General features: G+C 45.5%; 1 protein-coding gene across 1 annotated transcript in view; it reads left to right on the forward strand.

The window, feature by feature from the left end:
• Positions 1-19,224, forward strand: part of PRKCB (protein kinase C beta) — a 580,609-nt gene that overhangs the window by 406,392 nt on the left and 154,993 nt on the right. The window contains exon 9 of the mRNA XM_007951796.2: positions 8,747-8,893. Within this exon, the coding sequence (XP_007949987.1) occupies positions 8,747-8,893 (147 nt within the window). The remainder of the gene's footprint in view (positions 1-8,746; positions 8,894-19,224) is intronic.

The raw sequence follows: 19,224 nt of genomic DNA on the forward strand, positions 1-19,224 counted from the left end.
TGAGTCAGGTTTGGCTCAATGGCACATAACAACAACAACAACTGAAAATGGTGTGTCATTATCATCTCCCCCACTGTTTTTTATTATTATTATTATTATTATTGGTGTTAGAAATGAGGAAACTGAGGCTCAGAGAATTTAAGTAATTTCCCAGGGTCCCAGAGCTAGTCACTGACCTGTTTGGAGTTGCCCAGAAACAGACTTGAAATATTCAAGGACAAGTAGCTGATTTGGAAGCGATTCCAGGAAGCACCATAAAGGGGAGAGGAAGGAGAGGAAGTCAGGAAAGGTCAGGTTATCAGGCAAGGTACCACTGTGGCCAGCTGGGTTCTAATCCTGCCAGAGCAGTCTGGGGTTTGGTGGTAGGATACGTGTGTGTCTCAGAGTTTTCCCCATCAAGAGACAAGGAAAGTACGGCTTTATCTACCCCTCGTTCTGTCACTGGCACCAAGTGGTGCAAACAGTTTACACATTTGGCTCCTAACCGCAAGGCTGGTGGTTCAAGTCCACCCAAGGTGCCACAGAAGAAAGGCCTGGCTATCTGCTTCTGAAAAATCAGCCCCTACAAACCCTGTGGGGCACAGTTCTACTGACACACATGGGGTCGCCATCAGCCAGAGCTGACTTGACAGCCACTGGTTTCTCTCCTCCTGTCAGTGGTCAAGGGCTGCCTCCAGCGGCATGAACTTGCCCATGTTTTCAATTTGCCCTGCTCACCAATAGTACTCGCTCCTGCAACCAGAAAGTAAACCCACAGGCAGAGAGCCCCAGGTGTAGAAAGCTGAGATCTGAGCGGTCTTGGCAGGGCCCCAGTGGCCAGGTCTGTGCATGCAGTCTGTTAGGTAAGAGCATGGATTTGAGAGCCAGGCTGCCTGGAGGTGAATCCCGGTTCTGCCACATCCCTGCTGAGTGACTGTGGCCAAGTTCCTTTAACTCTCTGAGCTTTTGATTCTCCATCCATAAAATGGGGTGGTGAGGATTAAATGAGGTGGTGCATTTAGAGTGGTATCTGGCGCGCCATAAGCGTTCACGCACGAGGTGCTGGTAATGTTACTGTCATTGTCTTTATAGTTCCCCTTTGCATAGAGAAAGCTCAGAACTGGCTCCTTCTGCGTTTGAAAGAGATGCTTAGTGGTTGCGGAGAACCCGTGGGGAGGTCTTGCCTGCAGAGGTCTTCTTCCACTGCTGACTAGCTGGGAGTGCCATTCGTAACTCCTAGAAGGGTTACGTTTCACCTGAAATGGAGCCCTGGAGCCAGCGACCAAGGCACCTTCACTCTCCCGGATGTTGTCTGGACAGCAGTCAGACTCTTTGCTCAGAAGTACAATCTCTTTGCTTTTTCTTCAAGCACCAAGTTCCAGGACTCGGAATTGCAGACATGAAAGGCCAGCCATTAGTGTGTTCATTTCTAAAGGACTGTCCAACCTAACAAGATAAAGGAAGATCGTAATTTGGGTCTCAATTTAAACACTCTTTGGTGGAATATGTCTAGGCAGGAGGCTCCTGGAAAACATGGGATAGTTAGAGGGACAGGGGCAGGGTCCTTGTCCTCTAAAGGTTCATCTTGTCCTCTAAAGGTTATGTAGGGGTCACAAATCCAAATGCCTTCAGGAGACAAGCAGATGATGAGAAGGGAAGCAAGCTTGGTGTCAGACAGCAGGGCATGGTGAGGACTGTGGTAAACTCCATAGCACATGCCTCATCTAAAGGGAAAGCCACTGCTCAGCTCCACATTTTATGGGATGGGACCCAGTGTTGCCAAATCTACTTTTTCAAAAGAAGCTGGGAATCTAGGTTTTTGCAGGACATCTCCTTTTTTGAAAAATTGATTTAATTTTGTTCTTGTTGCTGTTTAGAATATATACAGCAATGTGTATGGCAGTTCAACACTGTCTCCATGTGCAGTTCAGTGACATTGAGCATATTCTTCAAGTTGTGCAGCCATTCTCACTCTCCTTTTCGGAATTGTTCCTCCCTCATTAACATAAATGCACTGCCCCCACCAAGTGTCCTGTCTAACCTTTCGAGTTGCTATTGTCAGTTTGATCCCATGCAGATAGTTCTTCACAGAGCACAATGCTTAGATCAGGCATTCTTGACTAGTTAAGAAATTCTTTACTAGTTTTAAGAAAACCAAACCCCCAAGGGGCTATTTTTGGTTTTGGGTTTAAAGGTTATCTTAGGGCAACAGTTTTCAGAGTTTATCCAGCCTCCATGGCTGCAGAATGTCTGGATGCCATGAGAATCTGAAATTCTATTTTACATTTCCCCCTTTTGGTCAGGATTCTTCTATAGAATCTTTGATCCAAATGTTCAGTGGTGGTAGCTGAGCACCATCCAGTTCTGGTCTCATGGCAAAGGAAGCAGCTGTTCATGGTTCATGGAAGCCATTAGCCACACCACATCCTCTCCTTCTTCCTGTGTTGCTCCAGGCGAATAGGAAACCACTTGTTGGGCTTTGGATGGAAGCTTGCAAGCTTTTAAGACCTCAGGTACCATGCAATGAACTGGGAGGTAGAACAGAAACACTTAACACATCCTTCGACCAATTACCTGGGATGTACAACATCTGATTTTTCACAGTTGGCAATGTATTTCAATATTAAAACAACAAACACAAACACCACAGACCAGGCCAACAGGGGCTATTAGTCTTTCTGATGTGGGTTCTGAAAGCTGAGATGACATACATGTGAGAAAGTCACAAAATCAAACTGGGGTGGAGTGTAGAGAGAGGGTTTTGGTCCCAAATTTAGGTAAGAGAAGGGAGCTGGTGGGGCTGAGGAATGAAGCTGTTGGCCACTTGCTGCTCCTTGAAAGATAGAAAAACAGCTTCCTTATCTAAGGTTCCTCTAAGCAAAGCCAAGTAGCAAAATGGCAAGTTTGAGCACCACACTCACCCTTCACTGGGAGGGTCCATGGGAACCACAGGTGGGATGCACACCTAACTGGCTGCAATGGGAACTGGGCCCCCGGGACAGTTTGGACTTGAATCTTCACAGGCTGGAGAACAGAGGGCATGAATCTGATGGGTCTTGAGCCAGGATTCAGTGAGGTGGGGAGAGCAGGAGGGAGTGTGTTCATGTCAGGACAGACTGGAGAGTGAAGGTTTGGGATTGCAGGAGAACATGGCCCAAGAAAACCCATGAACTTCTGTTCTAGATTCTCTTCTTATTTACAGTCTCCCAGATGCTCTCATGGTGTCAAGTATCACCTCTCTGCCAATGGCTTCCACATCTCTATTTCAATCCCAGCTATCTCTTCTTAACCCCCAAACCACATATGTAACAATTTGTTGGGTATTTGCACTTGGTTGTCTCAAAGACAGTTACATCTCAACATACCTTACTACAAAACAGCTTGATCTAATGTATTCACAGCAACTTTATTAGTAGCCAGATGCCTATACACAGGAGAATGGAAGAACATGGACATGTAGGACAGGCAGCAATGAAAAAGGAACAAACTATTGGTTTATGAAACAACATGTTGAATCTCAGGAATATGATGATGGGTGAAAGACATCAGAGAAGAGTACATACTCTGATTCCATTTAGATGAAGTTCATGAACAGGCAAAATTGACTTAAACCCAAACCAAACCCACTGCCATCAAGTTGATTCCAACACATAGCAACCCATAAAGTTTCCAAGGCTGTAAATCTTTATGGAAGTAGATTGCCTCATCTTCTTGCCACAGAGAAGCTGGTGGGTTTTTGAACCACCAGCCTTCTGTTTAGCACCCAAATGCCTTAACCACTGAGCCACCAGAGCGCGTAAAGTTGACCTGTGGGTGTAGAAATCAGAGTGGAGATTGCCTTTGAGGGGGTGGAATTGACTGATTAGGGACTTTAGGGAGCTTTCTGAGAGTCATGGAAATGATCTAAATCTTAATGGCAATATGGGTTAAAACACAAAAAAAACCCAGTTGCCATTGAGTGGATTCTGACTCATGGTGACCCCATGTGTGTAGAGCAGAGTAGAGCTGCTTCATAGGGTTTTCGATGGCTGAGTTTTTGGAAGTAGATCGTCAAGTCTTTCTTCCAAGGTACCTTTGGTAGACTCGAACCTCCAACTTTGAGTTAGCAGCTGAGGGTGTTGACCTTTTGCACCACTCGGGGGATATGAGTTATATAGGCATGTACCTTTAATGAACTTCACAGGATGACACACTTAAGATCTGTGCGTTTCCTTGTGTCTATCTTAATTTTAAAACATTAATTACGAAAAGAGAAAAAATGGTGGGTGTTTTGTCAGCCTCAGCCCTTGAATGGTTACAATGGAACGTGTATCCCGTGAGGAAGAAATAAGCCTTGCAATTTTAAGCCACTGTGAAGGAGGAATCTAAACATGTCTGAAATCAGACTAGTCATCTCTTCCCACCCTCTCACCCGCATTTCCCAACCTGCTTCTCCTTCAGTTTTTCTCACCATCCCCCAGTTACTCAAGACAGAAACCAGAAGTTACCTTTCATCCTTGATGTCCCTTCTCCTGCATCCAAACCACCACCCAGCCCACATAGGTCTGTCTCTCAAACAGTCCATTCATCCCACCCATACAGCGATGTTGACTTGAGGCCAGCCTTCTGCCCCTTGATTACTGCACTCACTTCCTAATGGTCTCCAACATCACACTGTCCACACAAGGCCCTTTTCTATACACACAGTGACCTTCTCAACATCATGGCCCTGCTTACCACCTTGCAGAAGCTCTTCACCAGCCTCAGAATCAAGTACAAACTTCTTAATGTAGTTTAATAAGTTCCTTCTGACCTTTGTGGCTGTGCCCCAGGCCACATCTGCCTTGCACTGTGTGCTCCAGACAGAGGAACAGTGTTTACCTCCTTCTTGTGGAGGGCATTGGTGGTCAGTGGGAGAATTCTTGCTTCCCTTGCACAAGACCTGGCTTCCATTCCTGGCACCTGATGCACAGCCACCACACCACCCATCTGGCACCGGAGATTTGCGTGTTGCCATGATGCTGAACAGGAGCTCTGATGGCGTAGTGCCTAAGGCATTTGACTGTTAACCAGAAGGCCGGTGGTTCAAACCCACCAGCTACTGCTTGGAAGGAAGATTGGGCAATCTACTTCCATAGAGATACTGCCTCAGAAACCCAAGGAGGGGTCACTAAGCGTCAGAATCGAAGTGGTGCTTCCAGACTAAGATAGACTAGGAAGGAGGACCTGGCAGTGTACTTCTGAAAATCACCCAATGAAAGCCCTGCTGATCACAGTGGTTAGATCTGTGAGCGTTCGTGGGGAAGGTGCAGGAGCAGGCAGGATTTCTTTTCATTGTGCATGGAGTCACCAAGGCTCAGCCCCTGACTCAATGACAGCTAGCAACAAGTTTGTTGATGTATCTTGTTCTCTGCCCTATGAATTCTGTTCCTGCTGCCAACACCAATGTCTTGACCTGGGTAATGCCAACATCTTTTGGGCCCAGGATGGAGGACCCAGTCCCTGCTTGAGGGCAAGTTCTTTGAGGATCTCTATCCGTTTTACTTCCCAATGTATCCTTAGCATCTGGAACAGTGCCTTGTACATAGCAGACACTCAACAAGTATTTGCTGAATGAATTTTCCCTGATATCAGAATCCCTGAAATATTATTGCCTTTGACTTCAGAAGACAATGGAATAAGTCAACAGTCATACTAGCTACCATTCATGAAGCATCTACTATGTGTCAGGGATGGTGCTGAGAACTATAAAAAGTATGACCTCAGGTTATCACTGGCTCCATTTTCCAGGAAAGGGGAGTGAGTTTCAGAGAGGTGCATTCACCAAATACAAGTGAGGGCCTACTCTGTGCCAGGTACTGGTGTGGGCACGAGGGATACAGCAGGGAGCAGAACAGACAAACGTGTGACCTCATGGGGCTTACATTCCACTGAAGGACAAAGACAGTGAATTGACAAAGAAGTCCACACATAGTGTGGGAGATGAATGGCAGCTGATAGGGAGAAACTAAAGCAGATAAGGCGGTTGCTGAGAGCTGTTTCACACAGGGTGGCCTGGGCATGGGGCTCTTACCAGGGGCCTGGAAACCCGGAGAAAGATCACTCCAGGTGTGGTAGTGAAGGTTATGTGTCAACTTGGCTGGGCCTGGTTTTGAGTGGCTGGGCAGCTGGATGTAGTTATTGCCCTCAGTGAGACTGGTAATCAGCTCCATGGTGGAATCTACTGGAGCAGCTGAGTAGCTGCCTTAGGGATGTGGGACACTATCAGTATGTAAGAGGCAACTTGGAGGAAGGTCTCCAGCCTTTTGACACATTTGAACTGTGCATGTAGCCAAGTCATTGTTCAGCAGCCTGCCATGCCCTGCCGATCTTGGGACTTGAATTAGTGGCCTGCCGGGTTGTTTGGTAATATTGGGATTATGCCTTTTTACTTATTGACCTTGGGGTTGTCAGCCTCAGTAGCCAGCAGCTGCCTGAGTAAAGAGAAGCCTCCAGCTTCAGCGGGCCGGGAGCACAAGGCAGAGCTGAAGCCTAAGGTTGAGGGGCTTTCACCCAGCCCCTAGAGCCCAGTGCTTTGAACTTAGACTATTAGTCTTTAAAATTGTAGGAGAATAAACTCATATTTTTTGAAGCCATCCCATTTGTGGTATATTTTGTGTTAGAGCAGCACTAGATGTAACCACAACACCAGGTAAAGGGATTGTAAGCACAAAGGCTGTGAGCAGGAATGGGTTTGTGCATTTAAAGAACAGCAGGTTGGTGAGGATGAGCAGAGTGGTGAGTGGACAAGGAGTAAGGATGAGGTCAAGGAGCTCTGGTGGTGCAGTGCATGAGGCATTTGACTGCTAACCAGAGGGCTGGTGGTTCAAATCTACCAGCCACTCTGCAGGAGGAAGATGAGGCAATCTACTTCTGTAAAGATTACAGCCTTGGAAACCCAACGGGGGTTGCTGTGAGTCAGAATCGACACGATGGCAGTGGGTTTGTTTTTTTTGGTTTAGGGATGAAGTCAGAGAGGAGCAGAGCCATCAGGCCACCTTTGGCTTGTGCTCTGAGAGTTGGAAGGTATGGGATGTTGGACAGAGAGGCTCCATGAGCCAAGTGACTTGCTCAGGTCACACAGCTTGTCCACGTCAAAGTCAGGCATCTAAGCTGAACTTTAAGGCCCCCCCCCCCCCTTGTTCCTAAAAGTGAGTCCAGTGACAAAGTCCTGATGGCTGCAGATCGCTCTCTCACTGCTGGCCTCTTATTCTCTCCATGCTTCAAAGCATCTGCTGTGATTTGGAGCCACCATTCTGCTGCTCACGGCATTGAGCCCCACCCCATTACACTCAGGTGTAACATTTCTTCCCATTGACCTAACAGATATTTAGCTGGGAACTATGTTCATTGTTGGGAGCTCTGGTAGTGTAGTGCCTAAAGCATTTGACTGCTAACCAGAAGGCTGGTGGTTCAAACCCACCAGCCACTCCTCAGAAGGAAGGTTGGGTAATCTACTTCCATGGTGATACTACCTCAGAAACCCAAGGAGGGGTCACTGTGAGTCAGGGCCTACTTGATGGCACATAACAACAACAACAACATATTCATTGTTGGGGAACCCTGGTGACATGGTGAGTAAGGCATTTGGTGCCTAACCAGAAGGTTGGTGGTTCAAACCCACCAGCTGCTCCATGAGGGGAAGATGAGGCAGTCTACTTCTGTAAAGATTTATGGCCTTAGAAACCCTATGAGGGTTGCTGTGAGTTGGAGTCGACTTGATGGCCGTGGGTTTGGTTTGTTTTTTGGATACTTGTCAGGAAAAATTGCAATGCTTGAGATAGAGTCTCTGCCCTCTGGCCTTTTAGGAAGAGACAAGGGGACAGGCAATATAAATGGAGAATATGTGGATGAAGGGAGAAATAGGACGGGCACCTAATCAGACAGAGGATTGTGAAGGCTTCCCTGAGGAAGTGAAAATGTGAAGGAGGGTTAATGAGGTTGGAGAAGGGGAAAGAACAGTCAGCCACGCAGCAGCAGCAGCAGGTGCAAAGGCCCTGAGATTGGAGGTCAGATCAGTCGAGGAAATGAAAGGTGAGTGAGGCTTGGATGCAGGGAAGAAGGACCCAAGAGGTGAGAGCGTGAAGAGGCAGGAAGGGGGCCTGATTATACTGGGCCGTATGGGCCAGTGAAAGGACCTAAATTGTTATCCTGAAAATAATGGCATGGGACTGAAGCATTCTAAGCAGGAAGTGCCTTGAGTGGGTATGGAAGAGTGAAGCTCGTTCTGGCTGCAGCATGAGGCCTGGTGTGTGCAGAGCCAGAGTGGGCCATCCAGGTGCAAGATGATGTCAGGTCGTATGGCTGGAGATGGGAGGCAGTAGATGAGGTGTAGAGGCAGCTAACAGGAAAAACTGGCAGTTCCCAGATCAAAAAAAAAAAAAACTCACTGCCCTCGAGTTGATCCTGACTCATAGCAACCCCTCCTTGGATTTCCAAGGTCATATGTCTATGGAAGTAGATTGCCCAGTCTTCCTTCCAAGGAGTGGTTGGTGGATTTGATCCACCCTTCTGGTTAGCAGTCAAATACCTTAGGCACTACAGCACCAGAGCTCATGAGGAGTAAAAGAGATGGGGGTACTAAGGATGGCCTCCAGGTTTTGGGCTTGCAGAGAGGATGCACAGCTATGCTTTTCATCGAGACAGGGTGCATGAGCTGCTGGAACCACAGCTTGCAGAGTGTACATGTGCCATCCACCAGCAACACCCTCAAGCTCTAAAAATGTTCCCTGTGTTCTTTCCCCTCCAGAGGGCCAAGATTGGTCAGGGGACCAAGGCTCCAGAAGAAAAGACCACCAACACCATATCCAAATTTGACAACAATGGCAACAGGGACCGGATGAAACTGACTGATTTTAACTTCCTGATGGTGCTGGGGAAAGGCAGCTTTGGCAAGGTACAGTATGACTTGGGGCTGCACCTGCTCCAGGAGGTACAGCTGACAAGGCAGACACATTTTCTGCTCACATGGGGCTTCCCTTCTGTGGGGGAGATGGAGAATAGCAGGTCCCCTATACTACCATTTATAATGAGTTGCAGACAAATGAAGAGGGGAACTACTCAGACTGCCGAGGTGACCCTTGAATGGGGACCTGAAGGATGAGATTGAGCCAGCCATGCATTCCAAGAGCTAGGAAAGAATGTTCCAGGTAGAGGGAATAACATGTGCAAAGGCCCTGAGGAAAGGACAGGCTTGGTGCATTCTAGATGCCATCCAAAGATATTAGTGCCAAAATGTCATGAGCATGGGAAGGTGGTAAGTTGGGAGGCTGCAGAGGTGGGTGGGGGTTTGATCACGTAAAAGCTTATGAGCTAGAATGGGGAGTTTGGATGGTATTCAAAGTGGGGAGCCACTGGACAATTCTAAGCAAAGAAGTGACACGATTGGATTTGCCTTTTGGGAAAGATCACTCTGGCAGCCAAGAGTGGAAATGGTTCCTTTCAAACAGCAGCTCAGTTGAGGGATGGCTCATCCAGTGATTGTGGATGGCTTTATAGATACCGTGAGCCACTCCTGTACTAAAGTTGAGAACGTGTGATAAGTATTCCTGACTTGTTTAGTGTTGTTTTGTGTCTTCTAATCCCTTTGTGTGCCACAGAGATGTCTACCATAAATCTCATCCCCCGAATTCAGGTGTGCAAAAATATAAATTTCCTCACCATCACTGTGATTTAAACCAAAACTCTAGAAGTTATCCTTGAGTTCTCCTCTTTCCTTCATCTTTCTCCCTGCTCCTGCCCAGACTACATACAACCCATCCCAAATCCTGACAATTCCTCCTCCAAAGTGTATCATGAATTCACTTGCTTCTCCCCTTCTTCACTGATATACTCCTAATCTAAAGAATCAGTGTCACCTGGACCACTGCAGAAGCTCCTAACTGGTTTCCCTGCTTCTCCACCTGTTACATGTAATCGGTATGTTTCCAATCTAGCAGCCATGGTGATGTTTAAAACAGATCAAGGCTTTCCTGCTTAACACTCTCCCATTACTTCCCACTGCAATTAGAATAATATATATATACATATATATATACATACATACTATGGTTTTGTTAACAATGTCCTCGATAATCCAGCACTTGTTCTCTGCTTGACTTCTTTTTTTCCCCTTTCTCCCCATTAGCCATTGTACTCTGGCCACCATGGCAGCCCTTGGGTTTCTAAACTGCAAAAAGATCATTCCCCCTTGGAGAGATTGTGATGTTGTTCCCTTTGGTGTTTGCATGGATGGCTCATTATTATAACTCACATCACAACTTTGATGTCACCTCCTCTGAAGCCTTTCTTGACCACCCACTCCAAGTAGCCACTCGTTTTTCTCTCCACCATATTTATTTCTCTCCGTACCCATCCGAGGTGATGCTTTTTTATGTCTTTATTGGTTAGTCCCTATTCCCCTTCCAAGCTCTAAGCTCTACAAGAGCAGGGACCTCCTTTGCTGTGTTCAGCATTGTGGTTTTAGTGCCTATGGATTGAATTCATTCAATGCCTAGATTAAATGCATGGATTATCTCTAAGTGGTTAAACCCTCTGCTACTGACTGAAAAGTCAGTGATTCAAAGTCATAAACTATTTTGTGGGAGAAAGATGTGGCAGTCTGCTTCCAAAAGGTTACAGTCTAGGAAACCCTATAGGGCAGTTCTACTCTGTCCTATAGGGTCGCTATGAGTTGAAATCAATCAATGGCAGTGAGAGACAAGGTCATCTGCTGAGATGGAATAAGGGATCAGAGGTGATGCCCAAGGTTTGAAGAGCCTCAGCATAGAATGGGAATGGAAGTAAGAACACCCAGTAAATTGCTGAGCAGTCTGATTGTCCATAAGATGAGGGAATGAGCAGTTGGGGATTGTCATGGTCTATCTCACTGTGTGACTTTTGCCCAGTTCTGTGTGATCTGAGTGTGAGTGAGAAGCAGGTAGTGGATTTGCACTAAGAATGGAGACCAGTGGGATCAGAGAACTAGAAGATGACAGTAACAAGAGAGCTAAGGATTCTGGGAAGGGAGATGCTCACTGAATTGCTGCAGAGCCGGCTTACAATAGATGCTCAGTACAAGTCTGTTGAATAAATAAATGAAAATGTCATCTAGACTGGGCTGGCAAAGAAGGTGAAAGAGACAGAAGGTCAGGTCTTGGGTGGGAAAGGAATCTAGAGGCTTCAGTTTGAAAACTGCATGAGTAAAGTCAAGGCATTTAAAATGATGAGAAGAGACGTATGTAGATTTCAAAGACGGAGTGTTGCCATGATGACAATGAAGAAAGTGGCCTCAATGAAGAAGAGGTTCTAATAAACTGAGGCTGTTGGGGAGCTTTTCAAAATTAAATTATCTTTGTAACAAGCAGTGTCTTCAAATGGTTCATAAAACACAATTATATCAGAAGAATGAACACTGAGAAGACTTGCTCCCACCCAAGTTCACATTCTTCTGTGTAAACACTTTTGAAAATTTAATCGGCACCTTTCCATTCCTCTTTACTAGTATGACATGCACAGATAGGCATTTTTATTCTTGTACTTGCTAACCCAAAAGCTAGCATACTGTACACATGAGTCTGTGCCTTTTTGATCACTTAACAGTCTATGTGGCAGAGGATTAAGGAATGGAAATTCCAGAGTCTTAGGGAAAGGACTGGGGTTGGGACAGGTAGCATGGTGGGGCAGTGGGGCAGTGGGGGTCAGCAAGGGAATGAGAGAGAATAGATGCTAGGTTTCCATGGAAACACTTCTGATAATTGAGAGTTCCATCCCAGACAGGAGGTATGGCATCATATCAACCATAGATGAAAACAGCAGCAATTAGTAGAACAAAATCCTCTATGATCCTTTACTTAAAGAGTGATCCTCGGCAACTCCAGTTTTGCCAATCATTGTTTGAAATGGATGTGGTTTTATGTGTGAATGTCTGCTTGGAAAGTGTTGTGTTCTTGTTAGGTATACAGACCAGTCAGTCCCCTGAGAAGACCACGACAGCAGGGGTTGTGTCTCCGCCCTGGAGATGAAAGAGGGCAGCCGTCCAGCTGGTTCTGTTCCCACCTCCCTCCTTTAGGTCCCTAGTATCAGATCTGGCCCAGAAAAGCATGCTCTTAAACACTGTCATATTTATGGAGCAACTAGTGGGTGACACGAGTCTTTTGCTAAGACCTTGAACATCAAACAGGGCAGAAAGCAGGTGCAGAGGACACAGCATTCCAAATGAGTGAGCCCTGTTTAAAAAGCTTTTCAAAGAACAGTTTGAAGAGTTTGCCTTCCTGAACAGGTGGGTGTGTTTACCTGGAAGGGATATCTTACCAAAGCAGGGCCTGTTGGCGTGTCTGGCTTCCTCTGGAGAAAGGTGCCTTCTAGAACTTTTATTGCAGAGCATTCAAATGTATTGTTCATTTATTATTTAATATTACTTTTTAGAGTCTTATCCTTTAACCTCTACTTTCTCTGGTTCCTTAAACCTTTTGACTTCAGCTTACCCAGGAGCTGTGGTGGCATAGTGCCTAAGGCGTTTGACTGCAACCAGAGGGCTCGTGGTTCAAACCACCAGCCACTCCTCGGAAGGAAGATTGGCTGATCTATTTCCGTAGTGATACTGTCTTGGAAACCCAAGGAGGGGTCGCTACGAGTCAGCTCTGACTTGACAGCAGTGAGTTTGGTTTGGTTTGGTTTGGTTTGGTCAGCTTAGCCAGCCACACCACCTTCCCAGAGCTTAATCTCTATGGTGTGTCAAGTGATAGCTGGAGTTAAAATTATGCTCTAACGTCTATAAATTGGACAGATATGTACTGTCTTGACTGATGATACAAGTGGCCCTTATAAAGTAAACACAAGTAACCTGATAAAGTATATACATAGCATAAATACAACTCTTTTAAATTTTAGTATTTGTATTTTTAGTGAACTTTTATGTAGCAAGTTTGGTTCCATTGAACAATTTCTATACATACTGTCATAACTCTGGTTACATTTTCACAGTGTGTCAGCATTCTCATTATTTCCATTCTGGTTTTTCTGTTTGCCTGAATCTAGCTTCCCTGTGCCCCGCCCCACTTTAGCTTCTCATCTTTGATTTGGGGTAAATGTTGACCATTTGGTATCGAAGAGATGATTTTTCCAAGGAACACAGTACTCATGGGTGATATTGTTTGTTTGATGAGCCAATCTGCTGTTTAGCTGCAAGGTGACCTCCAGATATGGTTTCAGTACAGAGTTTAAAGGGTATCTCAGGGCTGGAGTCTTGAGGGTTCCTCTAATCTTGGCTGGTCCAGAATTTGAGTTTTATTCTACGTTTTCCTCCCATTCTATCTAGGGACCATGTGTTACGTCCCCAGTGAGAATGCTTGGTAGTGGGTCTTGTCTCTGAGCCAGTGACCATGCAGATGTCTGTTTATCACAGCAGTTGGAATTCGAGGCCCCGACTGCCGTACGAATGGAGGAAGCCTGGCACAGGTCGGGCAGGAAGGAAGAGCCCATTCTGAGATTTTCATTTATCCCTCCCCCTCTTCGCCCTCTCAGTTCTGGTACCAAATTGTTTCTTTGTTCTCTAGTGATGCTGTAACAGAAATACCATAAGTGGATGCTTTAACAAACAGAAGCTTATTTTCTCACAGATTAGGGGGCTAGAAGTCCGAATTCAGCTTATTTTCTGGTTCCTTGGAGAATTCCGTGTGGCTTGACATCAGTCTTCCCCATCTCTGCCCACTCCCTTGCTTATATAAGCTTCTCTCATATCTCAAAAGAGCCTTATTCAAGACACACCCTACATCAGTCTTGCCTGATTAACATAACGAAGACAATCCATTCCCAAATGGGATTATAACCACAGGCATCCAGGTTAGGATTTACAGCATAGAGTTTTGAGGGACACAGTTCAATTCATAACACCCATCCCACCGTCAATCCATTTCAAAACAAGTCACAGGTATCTGTTCAATGTACTGCTAAACTCTTCAGCATAATATAATTAACCATAACTATTTTTTACCATGAAAGAAAGGTTGGGCAATCTACTTCCGTAGTGATACCGCCTCAGAAACCCAAGGAGGGGTCACTATGAGTCAGGTCTGACTCGACGGCACATAACAAAAAACAACAACATTTGCTTACCATATTCCTTAAGGTAAAATTTGTATACAATGAAATGCACAAATCCTAAGTGTATCATTCTATGAATTTTGAAGACTGTATACTTTTAAAACCTAGCAGGGTTTTAACAACATTGTTGTTGTTGTTATGTGCCATCGAGTCGGACCTGACTCATAGCGACCCCTCTTTGGGTTTCCGAGGCAGTATCACTACAGAAGTAGGTTGCCCAACCTTCCTCCCGAGGAGTGGATGGTGGGTTTGAACTGACAGCCTTCTGGTTATCAGTCAAGTGCCTTAGGCACTACACTACCAGAGCTCCCAATTAACAACAACAAAAAATTTACAACAATGAAAATATCATACTAATAGATGTGAACGTTGTTGTGTTCTCAGAGTCTGTGGGAGCAGGGTTTGCCCAGCTGAAGTAAGGGAAGGCTGCTGGGAGAAAGTGGCTTGAGCTAACAAGGCAGAGAGGGGAGTGAGTAGGGGAGCATCTCTAAGCTAGGCTTCTCCTTCCCGCCCCACTCCCATGCTTGCCTTGGTCCATCTGTATAGTAGTCAGAGCCTCAAACTCCTTTCATTCGTTATGGTAGATTCAGATGCTGTAACAGATAGATCCCTCAGTGTTCACTGGCTCAGACCCAGTTTGTAAATGTCAAAAAGGAATGTTTGTGGGCCCACCCACTCTCTCCACATGGTGACAAGGAAACCTAGGTCCTTTCTGTCTTAGCTTTAGCTCACTGCCCTTGAGTCAATTCGACTCATGGCTCCATTAATCCCTGTGGCCTTGTTTTTGTCTATATTCAGAGGAGGCAGAGCTGCTGCTTCAAAGTCTTGGTTTGGAAGTGACACCTGTCACTTCTGCCCCCTCTCTATTAGAGAGAACTTGGTCACATGGCCACATCTCAGTGCAAGGGAGCCTGGGAGATAATTTTGGTGGATAGCTCGTGGTCTCAGCCACATTCCCTACTGCTCAGCTCTGGTGTTTCTGGTGACTCCAAAGAGCTTCTGACTTTTCTCTTCAAAATATCTCCCAATTTATCCCCCTTCTTCAACAAAAACTTCAGGCTCCTCTCCTCTGTGATGTCTTCTTAGGTTCAAATCACGGAACATGCAGGTATCAGTCCTGCCTTCCCTGAAACATAGCAGAAGCCAGGAATCAATCAAGTAGAAAGAAGTCAACAGTTTAGGAAATTAAAAGAAAAAAGTGGGAAATCCTTAGAAACAGAGTGCCTAGGAGTTACACAGATCTCTTTAAAAGTCCCATCCAGTTCTCTTGTTCTGTGTGAGCTACGATGAGATACACCAAAAACAGAGAGGTGAGAGAGACAACTTTACACTTTCTCTTCCAGTGCTTGACATTCCTAAAATAATGTCGAAGAGGTTGATGATCTTAAATGCATGGATGTCACTAAGGGGACCCTTCGGAGTTAGGAAGTGACTCCTTCCACAAAAGTGTCTCTGAAGACTTAGCATTTGGCTGTCACTCTCCCAGGTGTTGATGTCAACTGCTCCACCTCAAAATTCAGACTGTGCAACAGAACTGATTATAGGGAAGGTCAAGTTTCCCAACTGTTGTCATTCACATACCTGCTTACCTATTTTTTTTTTATTTGGCATACACTTGCCTCCTTTATGGCAGCAAAAATTTTATTGCTTTAAATTAATTGATTAATTTTAAGTTGACTTCCTTTTCTTCTTAGCAGAACCCTAAGTTATTTAAAAAAAAAAAAAAAAACCACGGCCATCAAGTTGATTCCAACTTATAGTGACCTCCATTGAGCTTCCAAGGCAGTAAATCTTTACAGAAGTATATTGCCCCATCTTCCTTCTGTGAAGCAGCTGGTGGGTTTGAACCGCCAAACTTCTAGTTAGCAACCAAATGTCTTAGGCACCGCACCACCAGAGTTCCTTACCCCAAGTTGTAATATATATATGAAACCACAGTCATGATGGGCTAGTCATATATTTATTTTAACTTGTTTTAGGAGAATTTACTGAAAGAAAAATAATTTTGTCCCTGTTATGCTGGTAATGGTACAAGTCCCATATTTTGTGAAAAACTGTCCTAAGATCTTGTCTTCAACATAAAAGAACGTAAAGTCTTCTGCTGTGTTTTTGGTACATATCTAGAAGGTATAGGAAATCCTGGCTCTTCATTCCCTCTCCACTGTATCCTTCTCTTTCTTTTTCAGATTGTTGTTGTTGAAAATATACATAGCACGACATACACCAGTTCAACTCTTTCTACGTGTGTAATTCAGGGACACTGATTACATTCTTCAGGTTTTCCAACCTTCTCACCCTCTGTTTCTGAATTGTTCCTCCCCATTAATGTAAGCTCACTACCCCTAAGCTTTACCATATCCTTTTCTCTAGTTGAGGAGCATGCTCATCATTTTCTGTATCCTTAAAGATCCTTTCTGCAATCTTGACCCTCCCAGAGACTCCAACTGCTCTTTTGAGAGTTGCTGCCTCCACTTCTTCACCTCCCACCCATTCCGTGTCCTTAGGAATTGTGGCCCCTCAATAATTCCCTGAAACAACGGTCTCCAAGGTTACCCATGATCTCTTCATAACTCCCCAGACCTGTGCACAAGGCTGGATGATTTTCTGGTGACGGCAGATGACAGGCATGAAAGGAATTGAGACTAAGGTGGGATTCATTCACCATATTCAGGAGACACCATCACTTTTATAACTGTCTCCTGAGGCAGGCTTCATCATGATTCATTCACTCAAAAAGTATTCACTGAGCACTTACTATGTGCCAAGCACTCTTCTGGATGCAGAGGAGGCAGCTCTGACCAAGCAGACCAGAATATCTGCCCTCATGTCACTTACGCTGTAGTGGTGATGATGGTGATGATGATGAAACCACCTAACACTGTTGAGTCCTTACTGTGTATCAGGAGCTCTGGTGGCGAGTAGTTAAAGCATTCTGCTGCTAACCAAAAAGCCAGTGCTTCAAACCCACCAGACACTCCATGAGAGAAAGATGAGGCAGTCTGCTTCTGTACAAACCGACAACCTTGGAAACCCTGTGGGGCAGTTCTGCACTCTCCTCTAGGGGCGCTGTGGGTCAGAATCGACTCCAGGGCAGTGGATGTGGTTTGGGCTTTGCTTTCGTAAAGATTGACAGCCTTGGAAACCCTATGGGGCAGTTCCACTCTGTCCTGAAGGGTCACTATGACTTGGAATCGACTTGATGGCAGTGGGTTGGGTTGAGTTTTACTATGTATCACGTTCTTGTTCTTAGTGCTTTGCATGTGTCAACTTCACTAGGATCTAGGTACTATTTTTCCATATCACAGATGAGGAAAATGAGTTGCAGAAAGGTAAAGTGACTGGCTCACAGCCAGACAAGTAGGAAGTGGCATGTCATGGTCTTGGTTGGGTTTGCCTCTGTATGATCCTGGGCTCTTGGCTCCTTGACACTTCTCAGTTGCATCTCTAGTCTAAACAGTAGCCACCCTGAATGCCACAAACATATTCCAGGAAGTGAACCCTATTCCCTCTCATGTTTCTCATTTTTTCCATCTAAGTGCTGAACGGTTTGCTTGCCTTATTACTAATTATTACCCTCCCATTACACAAACCACGTGCCCGTGGGCTCCAGACTTTCTTTCCTCCCTCATCGCTCTGTCCCTGCCAGCCCCCTGTCACTGTGCAGACACTACTTGGAGGTGAGTGTTGTCAGCAGAGGTTCCTGAGCGGGGCCCCTGAGAATGGACTTCACTCCTCCAGCCACTGTTCTCATCTCTTCCATGAGGCTTCAGCCTTGTGGGGTCCTCCAAGCCCTGGAGGCTTCTCCAGTGGGGTTAGGGCCTCCTCAGCTGCTTCCTTTTCAACCCTCAAGCTCCATTTCTTCTTCTAACTCTCACCAGCTCTACCCTACATCCCCACCCATTTTAATGCCCCTTGCAAGATCCTCATTGCCCCCACCAGTTGTTGAGTTCATTCTAGGAGCCGAGGGCCATGCTGTGCATTTACGTGCATTATTGTTGTTGACTGGGAGCTCTGGTAGCGTAGTGCCTAAGGTGCTTGACTGCTAACCAGAAGGCTGGCAGTTCAAACCCACCAGCCACTCCTCGGAAGGAAGATGGGGCAATCTACTTCCGCAGTGATACTGCCTCAGAAACCCAAGGAGGTGTCTCTATGAATCAGGTCTGACTCAACGATACATAACAACAACAACATTGTTGTTGACTGATTTCATCTCATGTGACAGAGTAGAAGTGCCCCCTAGGGTTTCCTAGGCTGTAGTCTTTACATTAGTAAATCGCCAGGGGTTCGTCCTGTGGAGCCACTTAACCATCGCACCACCAGGGCTCATTTTACATGCATTGTGTCTAAGGCATTCGACTCCTAACCAGAAGGCTGGCAGTTCAAACCCACCAGCCACTCCTTGGAAGGAAAATTGGGCAATCTACTTCCGTGGAGATACCATCTTGGAAAACCAAGGAGGGGTCACTATGAGTTGGATCTGACTCAATGGCAGTGAATTTGGTTTTTTAGTTTGGTGTCACATTAATCCTCACCATAAATCTAGAAAGTAGTCACCAATTTAACTATATTTCACCTATATGGAAATTGTAAGTCAGAGAGGTTGAGTGACTTCCCCAAGATCACACAGCTTGGAGGAGGCAGGACCTGGACTTTGAAACCTGGTCTGTGTTTATCTGCTTGCCTCTTTCATCTCTAGCACTGCTGCTCTCCACTCTGGGGTCCACACATCTCCCTCAAACCTCTAGTGTTTTCTTTCTATTTTAAGCAGCAGCTTATAGCAGAGTGATGTTATGACATTTGTGGGAGCCTTTCTCCATAAAAACAATTTAAAACTAAATGTTTTGACTGCATTGGTGTAATAAAACATTATAGTAATATTGTACATCTGGAGCCCTGGTGGTGCAGTGGTTAACACTTGGCTGGTAATCGAAAGGTTGGCGAGTCAAACCCACCCAGTGGTTCCATGCGAGGAAAACCTGGCTATCTGCTTCTATAAAGATTGCAGCCTAGGAAATCCTGTGGACAGTTCTACTCTCATATGGCGTCACCATGAGTCGGAATCGGCTGACACCACTTGACAACAGCACATATTAATACTATATATCAAAACATTTTCTTAGACCTAAAAGTCCATTGGTTTCTTCT

Source organism: Orycteropus afer, unplaced genomic scaffold (assembly GCF_000298275.1).
Source record: "Orycteropus afer afer isolate SDZICR_OR568_19922 unplaced genomic scaffold, OryAfe1.0 scaffold00312, whole genome shotgun sequence".
NCBI classification, from domain to species: Eukaryota; Metazoa; Chordata; class Mammalia; order Tubulidentata; family Orycteropodidae; genus Orycteropus; species Orycteropus afer.